Source organism: Brassica oleracea, chromosome C1 (assembly GCF_000695525.1).
Source record: "Brassica oleracea var. oleracea cultivar TO1000 chromosome C1, BOL, whole genome shotgun sequence".
Lineage (NCBI taxonomy): Eukaryota > Viridiplantae > Streptophyta > Magnoliopsida > Brassicales > Brassicaceae > Brassica > Brassica oleracea.
The window spans coordinates 7,721,904-7,732,236 of record NC_027748.1 but is presented as its reverse complement, the minus strand read 5'-3'; the positions used below and the strand labels follow the sequence as shown (position 1 = coordinate 7,732,236).

General features: G+C 34.4%; 1 protein-coding gene across 2 annotated transcripts; it reads right to left on the bottom strand.

Annotated features, from left to right (window-relative positions):
* Positions 1-361: 361 nt before the first annotated feature.
* On the bottom strand, positions 362-7,933 carry LOC106305620 (vacuolar protein sorting-associated protein 54, chloroplastic). Of its 2 annotated transcripts, XM_013741983.1 has the most exons (19): positions 6,779-7,933; positions 6,615-6,677; positions 6,446-6,525; positions 5,690-5,807; positions 5,432-5,506; positions 5,101-5,257; positions 4,709-4,797; positions 4,245-4,501; positions 3,961-4,132; positions 3,791-3,874; positions 3,098-3,495; positions 2,748-2,901; positions 2,445-2,526; positions 2,274-2,353; positions 1,903-2,064; positions 1,740-1,807; positions 1,220-1,300; positions 870-1,144; positions 362-557 (listed from the first exon to the last, which is right to left on the bottom strand). In XM_013741983.1, the coding sequence occupies exons 1-18, from the start codon at positions 7,607-7,609 to the stop codon at positions 988-990; spliced, it is 3,108 nt and encodes a 1,035-aa protein (XP_013597437.1). In that variant the 5' UTR covers positions 7,610-7,933; the 3' UTR covers positions 362-557; positions 870-987. The 2 variants fall into 2 exon arrangements, with proteins under 2 accessions (XP_013597437.1, XP_013597430.1); XM_013741976.1 differs by lacking the exon at positions 362-557 and having other exon boundaries at positions 786-1,144; positions 6,779-7,609.
* Positions 7,934-10,333: the final 2,400 nt, after the last annotated feature.

Sequence of the window (10,333 nt, the reverse complement as noted above, 5' to 3'; positions counted from 1 at the left end):
TAAAAAAGTTCGAATTTGAAAACATATAATCTATATATATATATATATTTTTTTTATTATTATTGTTTTTTTATATTTCTAAGGTATTAGAGTTTTTTTACCTATTAAATGAAACATTTTGGTCATTTTTCTCCTTATGATCTATTTTTCTGATTAAAATTTGAAAATAGTCCTTTCCGAAGAATTGCCCTTTATTTTATACTATCAATTCTATAATTTATTTAAAAATCAGTATAACAAATGTAACACAAAGATAGGTAGGTAGGTTTGAATTTTCTTGTAATATTTAATGTATTAGGTCTGAATTTTCTACGCTGAATCGTGGGCAGCTTATTAATATTTTTAACTGATGATTAAATTTTTAAAATCCTCAAAACAAACTATTTATTAAAATGAAAACACTCAATACAAATCACTTTAAACGTTTCTGCCACTGAAAAAGAGAAATATAGACGTCTAAATCTACTGCCTCTCTTAAGATCTTGTGTCCAATCACTCACTCGTACCTCTTACAACTCGCATTTGAAGAGGATAATAAAAAGCAACATTGAGGTAACCTGAAAATCCAAACGAGAAGAGACAATGTTACTCTACAGAGATACTTCAAAGTTTGATATAACATTCATCTGATCCCACACAACTCTAATATGCCTGCATTTAATAGGTTCCAAACTATCAAAATTCTGCAGTAGCTAAACAAAACGTGGTTATGCTTTTCACGATCTACAAGGATCACTTTAGTCAACCAAGATGAAACCGATGAGACGATTTACGGTTATAGTTCATAATTTTGTATTTGATTCGGTGTCTTTGGTTGCAGAGTGGTTTTGCATTAGCAATGGAGGCAGCAGAAGGAAGGAATCTTTTACCTGTAATTTAAATCTACAAGACGAGCATCCATCCATCCTCATACCAAAATTCTGATTTTTTTTTTTCACTTTATATAGGAAGTGAGAAGAAACAAATTGATGTACAAAGACGCCTTCATCACTCAGCTTCGCCTCCCTCTTCTTCTTCTTCTTCTTTAAAGTGTTGTGCAAAGAATTCATCTAGTTGTCCCCAGTTTGGGATGCCTGATTCATTGGCATTGTCGGATGGTAACGATCGGATGCATTTGAGGATAAGCTCAACATGAAGCTTCAGCCTGATTAAAACCAGACGCATGTTTATTACAGAAGTTAAGTTGGTTTATTTTTCAAATATAAGGATATGAAGCTACCTTTTCTTTGCCTCTGGAGAGCTTATCTCTAAGTTTGAAAGCGTTTGAGAAGTTTGGGTGTGGATGGCTGAAATCACCTGCCTACAAATACCATGAAAATGTAAGGTAAAGTAAGTGACAGTAGAACCCGCAAGAGTACTTCCTGCCTTATGCATTTATAATAAAGAAACAGTAATCTGTTGTCTTATACTATAAAGCTAAAAGATGAGTGAACCACTGCAAGTAATTCGACACATGGTTGGCAACAAGGATAAATAACAGAAAACTTCGAAAACTTCATCTCTGTAGCCATAAAATTTAAGTTCTTCAGATCCCAAATGTAAGACTATTTGATAGTTATCGAGATCTCTCTTATAAATGCAATCTGAGGTGCCCTAGCACAAGATTGCTTGTTTTGTTAACTTGACTTCACTCTAATTCAAACAACTGGTTGCCTACTATCCTACAATACGTCAACTCTGGTCCAATGTACTATTTAGTGCAGCCTTGGTTTTTCTACGAAAGTTGCGTATATGCTTACCTGAAGATTGCTTGAACATCTGCTTCATGCAATGTCTCGGATAAGACCCGATGAAGGTAGCCAACTTCCTGCAAAACAAAATGCACTTTAAACATCTATTATTATCTATATAAGATTAGTGAAATTATTATTTTTATAAGATTAGTGAATGAGAATAAATCACCCTTGTGAGTGGCCAGGCAAACTCTTTAGTTTGTTTATTGCTGTCTGGTGGTCTGTTCCAGCTCTCAACAACTTTTGGCAACCCATGAAGATGCGCCAACAGTCTTTCTCTCATTATCTGGACCAGCTTTGCGTATATTTCATCTCGATGAACCCTATAATCCTGACAATCGGCGAGAATCCAAAATTAATGAAAACGGACACTAAAACCGCCATCTTAACACTTATATTCTAGGAACCTAGAGATGAACAACAGGTGTGCATTTTGTTTCAACTACATTCTTATCAGGCGTGCAACGACATTTAAAACCTTAGAACCTGTAAGAGTAAAGAGAAAGAAAAAAAAGGCAGCAGACAAAGAGAAAAACATACCTGAGCGACTCTATCAATCTCTACTGACAAGAGTGGCTTTCTCGTCTCAGGTACTTTTGAAAACATAATTCTTCTGGATTCTAGGACCAGAAAAGAACGATACATTATTAACTCCGCTAAACTCACATTATAACTGCAACAACTAGAAAAAAATGACAAAATATCACCTACCAGGTATAATAGTGTAAGTGAAGTCGATTACTTGACTTGCAAGTGCCAAGTGCTTTGCTTTTATGGACTTTAAACCAGAAACCTATAGCATGAAAATGGCCACTCAAACGGTCAATATTATAGATTACATCTATTTTGCGTAAACAAGAACCAAAATTTATGTCAATAAGTTCAACTGCAAAAGACAAATAGGTCAGGTGTACATCTGGTTACGCAACAGATCACAGATCATTGGCTAGAAAACTCAGTAAAACTAATCAGCAATGACCATTACTATTTTCTACATTTAAAGCATATTTATACCTGCATAGCACCAGCCCCCAGAACAAGTTGGCATGTCCTAGTGTTGAAAAATCTTAAAACTTCAACAACACGAAGAACAACTTCCAAGGACAAAGCTGGCAAAGAATTATTCATATCAATGTATTCTGACAACATCTTTAGTAATATTAACCCACTGCAGACATACAAGGAATTGCATCAGCAAAAGTAAAATTAACAGCCAGGACAGCAGCTAACATAAACATTAAGGAATCAAACCTAGCAAACGGTACAAATAGATAGAGCGTAGAGAGAAATATTCATTAATCAACAGCCACTCGAACTAGAGAAAACGGATATATAACATAACGATGCATAACAAGAAAACTAACCAGTTTACCATGTGGTAACCAACTCCTTGATAGAAAAGGTTAGATTTTCCCGCCTTCTGATTACTTTGATTATTCGCAACTGAAGATACACCAGCCTTGCTTCTTTCAAGAGACTCAGGTGAAACTATATATTTCACTTGTGCATTACTAACTGCAGGACCTTCACTAGATTCTGAATTTTCATTTCGTCGTTCAGTATTTTGATCTTCAGCTCCTGAAGTGAGAGACCCATTGGGAGTGAGCGGGTTTCTGTGGTATGTTATAGTATCAGCATCATCAACTTTCCTAGAAATCAACTCCTGGGATGCGAAAAGAGAACTGATTATCGATTGGAACTCTTCGGGAACATCCATCTCATCCCATGTTTCTTGATCAAGGACAGCTTTCAGTTTTGTCATCTACAGCAAAGCAAGATAAAACTTAGAATAACGACCAGAACACTTGATAATGAAAGAAGTTAGATGGTAAAATAATTACGGAAAATGCATCTATGGGATGAAGTCAATGTAGCTCAACACTACTCTGTTATCAAATGTAAGTTAACCTTTCTGCTGCACAAAGTATAGAGATGGCTTTGGGCATATTGCTCTTACTATAACTATTTCTCCCTTTTGTTTTTGTAAGCCATGAAAGTAAACAGAGATGTAGACGTCTTTCTGTAAAACTTCTAAAGGTATATATACAGAGACTAACCCGAGCTTCATGCTGGGAATCTACAAAGGCTTTGGCTTGTGATTGCAGCGTCCCACGAATACTAGATCCCAACCGTCCGCCAATCTGATAATTTCCATTAAAAAGTCACGCAAGAACACGCAATGCAATTTCTTATCTCTTTTATGAAAAGAAAAGTTTTGAACAAATACCTTTTCCGTAGCTGTTATAAATTCTTGGGTGAGATCATAAATGCTCATGAACTCCTGCAATTTCAATTTTGGATGAAGAAGAGCACGGACTCCTAGTAGCTTTGCCCATCTAGCATGAGTAACCTCACAGGCCGCAAAGACAGCTTCTGTGTTTTCTCTCAAGACATCGGCCCTATATAAATAAGAAAAATAAAAACCTAATTAGTTTCAAGTATAACAAAGGCTTGTGTTACAGGCAACTGCGACAATTTGGAATACATAAATAAAAATATAAACAAGAAAACCTGAAGTTTCGTGACATGTTTATCAAGCTTGATGTGTCGCTTGATTTTCTCTGCAACGGAGAAGCCTTTGAGATAGCCTTACCCAATGGAGAAGACACTAATGGCTCGCCTTGGAAACCTGTTTCCTGGATTGATTCGGCCGCTACAGCACCAACAGCAATTGCAGCAGCAACGGAATCAGCTGCATAATGTCCATCGATATTGCAGAGGATCCATTCAATTGCCTTTTTCACTTCCGAAGCCCGAACAAGATGTGCCTGCATTCACTAAATGAAATGAAATCATGTTACATCTTAACCAATCGTCTAATTGCTTAAGGGGGTGAAAAGATCTAAGCCTCAATAAGGTATATGTATCAAAATCAAAATAAAGATGCTGCCAATGGTGTAACAGAAACAATATATGTAGTACTTCCTATAATGCTAGTTTAAATAAAAAATATTCATAATTGATGCATATATTACCTGAACAATCCTATATATAGCAGTTAAGAGATTAACAAATGCCTCAGATGACAGAGCCCTCAACTTGCTCGCGAGAGATAATCCACCACCTGTATACGCACTAGGAATAAGAATGGATTCTGGAGAGACAAACTACCAGCGAAGTAAAATACATTATCCTAAAAGAAGGATAAAAATAAATCCTCAGCCAACATTCTTCATCAGTTAACTAATTTCCATGTATACTACGTCCCAGCCGGGTCTCAGATCAAGTTACTAAGTTAGAGGACCAAAAAAAACAAGTATATGTAAATATACAGTATTTCAAGTACTAAACTTATGTTCAACTATGTATGAGACAAACTAAGTCACATGACAATCTTAATACATAGTAATAATAATTATAATCTCACCATCAACATCTACTGAGCGCTCCCCATGTGAAAAATCAGATTCGAACGATCTTGCAACAAGAATTGGAAGCAGCTCAGCAACTGCGTTCTTGATTGCGTTTTTCATTTCAGATGTCAGTGCCTCACGATACATCCTCAAAATTGATGGGAACTTTGCCTACAATAAACAGTTCAAAGAAAAACAAATGAGAAACATATTTCAGACTAAACAGTTAATACGAACCAACAATAATGACCAGAGATAGCACTAACGAAGATATTAAAACAAAAAAAATCATTGTGAACCTCAGTGCTAGCATGTGTTGAAAAAAATAAAGGAACGGCCACTCACCGTTCGTAGCAATCCAATTACTAGAGGAAGAAGCCGATCACATAAGGTAGACGTATCTTCTTCTTCTAGCTTAACCTGCAAAGGTGGAAGATTAATATTACGAGTCATGCTGGATATTCTTCCACTTATTTTCTGATTAATCTACCGCTTCTCACAGGTAAAGATTTATTCAGTTTTACACCCACAATTAAGCTCCACATGGTACAAAAAAGCGCCCAAATTCATTAAAAATATGCATCTGTATCGGATGAGACTTACTTCATTCATCTCCCCGTTAGAAGATATGGATCCACGTTTTTTTGCAGCAGATAAAATCAGTACATCTATTTCCCCAGTATTGTGTATTGAGATACGCATAAATTCAGCTGTGAGAATACTACAAAGAAAAAATCAACAAGTCATCAGACAATAGACCAAATACACAAATAAAAGAGAGTACTAGAGAAACAGGATAGTTAAATATAGAAGGTGAACTAAAACAGTGAACTACTAAATCTTTTACCAAGCAGCACTACTACAGAAAATCAATATACTGAACATTTAATTGATACAAATGCCTACAAGCCTGGGAGTATTCATAATCATCAGACGGAAAAAATGTCTGCCGCATGAAATGATTGATTAACAGTAAGAAACAGTGACCTTAGCAGATTACAGAAATACTATTTGCTATGAATAAACCAAAGCTGCCAAAGAATGTCAAAGAAGGAAAAAACAGAGCTGCAACACCCAGTAAGCATTTTTCAAAATATCAACTGCCTTCGCTATCTGAGAAAATCCAAGAGGCTTAACAACAAATCTAAAAACATAATCACTAGATCAGAATTAATTGGCTGGTTTGGTAAGGTATTTCGCACAATTAACATGAAATCCGACTGGGTCTCATTGTGTTCCATTCTATCCAAGAATATAAGAAACATTTTACTGCCGGTAAACAAAAGCTCCAGCTTCTCCTAAAAGAGCAGTACAGTCAAACTGAACAATGCCTATTTTAGTCTGTTATCATATTCGCACCTGTTTATGGACTCTATGGAAGTAGTGACATGATCTCGAAGGTGACGGAAGCAATGTAGACCAGTTAGCTCATCCCCAGCCTAAAATGGATATAAAACAATTTTAGCATCTTACAAAAGATAATCCTAACCATCGAACAGTACCCCCACATCAGTCACAGATAACTTACCAACAAGTTCTGGAGATCGTCAGTTATATCCAACGCTCCAGCACAATCTGCGGACGCAACAAGCTGAACAACAAAGAATCAAACTTCTATCAAGAAAACAGAGGAAACACACAAAAGTAGCTACCTTGACATTACTCTAAGCGAATCAGTACGAAAAAACATACCAACTTGAGTGCAGAGAGAGCTTGATTGACATACAAAATGACCCTCAATTTACGCTGCAGCTCCAACATATTAATCCTAGTCGAGCTCAGCTCCTGAATCTGCCGAGCAGAATCCACCAAATTCCTATCAAGGAGCCTAATAGTCTCTTTCAACTCACGGATCCTACTACACCCCTCAACAATCTTCACATTCAAATCCTGCAACTGCCCCTGCGCCTCGAAGAACGAATCAGACTTCACGGAGATCTCCTTCACAAGATGCAGCTCCACCACATCAAGATACTGCGACAGCTTCTCCTGAAGCGCTAGATTCTCCGTCAACGTCGAGAAAGGGCACGCGGAGCGAAATGTAGCTCCGTCCTCCAACGCGAAATCCTCCTTGAAGTAGAGCGAAGGAACCTCGCGGAGACACGAAGCTAAACCGGACACGTGGCTCTCCTGATCAAGCCCGGAGCTCTCTTCCCTCGAGTGGTTAATGATATCCTCGAACCTAGCGTGAGAGTCGGAGATCGAGGAGACGTATCCGTGGAAGTCGGATCTGGTGAGGTCCGAGCCTGGGAGCTTGGTCGAAGCAACGGGCGCGAACTCGGAGGGAGCTACGGAGGTTGAGGATGACCACCAACCTACCCAAGACGCGTCGGAGCCGTAGACGCCGGATTTGCCTCCGTGCGGGTTATTGAGGATCGAAGAGAGGCTCTGGCTACTTGCATCGGAGATCGATTTGGATAGCGATGAAGGGGAAGGAGAGGAAGGCGTTGAACGGCCGAGATCTACGCTGGATCGGTTGCTGTTGCCGATGGACCTTCCGATTAAGGAAGGATGCGAATCCATAAGGTCTCACGGAATCAAAATCATGAACCGAAACAAAAGTTGATCTGGGGGAGGATTGAATCTCGAGATCGGATTAGAGATTTGGGAGAGAGTGAATCGAATTGAATAAAAATTGTAGAATGGTGAGAGTTTGGATCGGGAGAGAAGTAAGAACGCAAGGGAGGAGAGTTGTGGAGGACTGAGGAAGCCCTCTGGGTCGAGACGCGGTGAGATGGTCCGAGGGGTGGTGGTGTTGAGCTGTGCGGGTTCACTGCGAAAATATTTAATCGACGGTGGATAAGATATCCACGTCATCTACGAAAAGTACTATAATCACACGATTATTTGCGTTAGTATAGTTTTCACTTTTCATTGTATAGTTTGTTTCGTAATATAGTACTAGATTAAGATCTGCGCCTTGCGCGGAATGAACATTGTATATATAAATATATTTTACATATTATATGTTCTTTTATATATTACAAATAATATATATATTGGATAATGAAAAATCAGTAACTATTACATATATAATTAAATTGGTTGAATATGTAAATAATTTTTATTAATCCATACAGTCACTTTTTCTATTTTCTATTTTATATAACTAAATTTACATAATATATACATAGATAAATAGTATATTTTAATATTGATATATTGTTAAATGATGCGTTCTACTTATTTGAATCTTTTATAACAAAAAAAATAAATCGCTGATAACAATTTTTCATTGTGCAATGTTTTTGAAAGTTTTAGTAATTTATAATTTTTATAAACATTCAATGCAAATTTTAAATATTACGTTATGAGTATTTGTTCAAAGATTTTATCAGAAAAAAATTGTTCAAAACAAATTTCAAAATTAAAATATTTATGTATTTTCTATGGTATATAGGTTAATTAAAAGATATTAATATATATATATATGAGACTTTCTACTTACATAATTTTGTAATAATTAGTATCTTGTCATAAAAAAAAATTAAATCATGGATCATAAAAATTTCAATGTGAAACTTTTTAAAAAGATCAAAATATAACATATACAGAAATATATAATTTTTTATTATATGATTAATGTGATTGTTTTATTTATTTTAATAACTTAAAGTTAAACAAAAATGATAGATAATACACTAATTTGTATCAAATCTTTATGATTCAAAATCATTAATTTTCATATATACTTTAACCACATTAGGAAATTCCGTAAATTTTTATTTAAGGAAAGAATTGAGAATATTAATAATTAATTTATGGTTAGTTTAATAAAAAGCTTATTATATATTTAGATGGACCAACCTAATTCTCTAAGGATTCTAAGAATCATTGTGGTGATGATACGTGGCTACTTCAAATATTGTAATGTTTCTCTTTTAATATATAGGAGACTAGACCTTGGCTTGTTGCGCGGGATTTACTATCATTTTTATATACATAAAAATCTTATTTTCACATCATTAAGTAAATATTTTAACACTAACTATATTTTCAGACGTTTATGGCTTTTTCATTTTTTTTTTTTGACAACAAAAAATTCACAGTCTCATACCAAATCGGCAACTCTGCATCCATGTGAACGACGAAAGACGGCTGTCTTCTAGCACTGCGTGCTAAAATATCTGCTCTTCGATTCTCCGTACGAGGCTATTTCATATTTATCAACAAAGTAATTGTTTGAAACAGTAACATGTATTTATAGCTTACTATTATATATTTATTTTATTGAATATGCTTTTGAATATTAGACGACTTCATATATTGAAAGATTAACTGATTTATTTGAGTTATTTTGTATTTAACTCATATATTATTTAAATATCATATCAAAAACCTGAATCCGAAAAACTGAAGCGATTCCGATCCAAAAGGTAGTACCAAATCCGAATCGTAATTGGTTAAATATTCGAAGATATTTAAAACTTTGGTATCTAGAGAACCGGAACTGAATCTGACCCGAACTGAAATATTTAGAGTATCCAAATGTATCAGAAATAGATTTATATATGCATAAATCTTATATATTAAAACAGAAGTCACAACTTTGATTCATGTGTGATTTTTTTAAAAATGGACCTAATAAACATATTCTTAGAAAGTCATGTTAAACCTAATAAACATATTCTTATAAATTGACCTAATATACATATTCTCATAAATGTAACATGACTTTCTAATAATATGTCTATTAGGTCCATTTAAAAAAAAAATCACACATGAATGTTAACATCAACAAATATTAAAATATTTATTCCAAAAGAGACAATGAAAATCTAATTCCAATTATTTAATCTCTAATCTTATCATTTAAATTTTGGGCATAACAGAAATTTTTATTAGGCTATCAATAATTGGATTAAAACAATAGATGATCCAATGGATTTATAGATAATATAAATTAAATAGATAGAATTTAATGTTGTAAAACTATACCTTCATATGTTATTATTTAAACATTTGTTGATGTTAACTTTTAAAATTATAAAGAGTTTTTTTTAAATAACAAAAATCATATTATCTAACAATGATTAATCTTTACTACCTTAAACCGATTAAAACAAAATTAAAACTATATAGTTTATTTTAAAAAATTAAACAAAAACTAAATGTTTAATTATTTACTCGATAATATAAATCTATGAAGCGAAAAGTTTAATTTTTTAAAAACATTTTAAATTTTTGAAATGTTACAATATATTTGAATATGACAATAAAACAATATTTTACTAATCTTTATATATA

Coding starts and splice junctions, on each gene's coding strand:
- LOC106305620 (XM_013741983.1), bottom strand. CDS start 7,609: ATGGATTCGCATCCTTCCTTAATCGGAAGGTCCATCGGCAACAGCAAC. Junction 1,808..1,902: donor TTGCCTGGCCACTCACAAGG/GTGATTTATTCT, acceptor TTTGTTTTGCAG/GAAGTTGGCTACCTTCATCG. Junction 1,301..1,739: donor GATGTTCAAGCAATCTTCAG/GTAAGCATATAC, acceptor TGGTATTTGTAG/GCAGGTGATTTCAGCCATCC.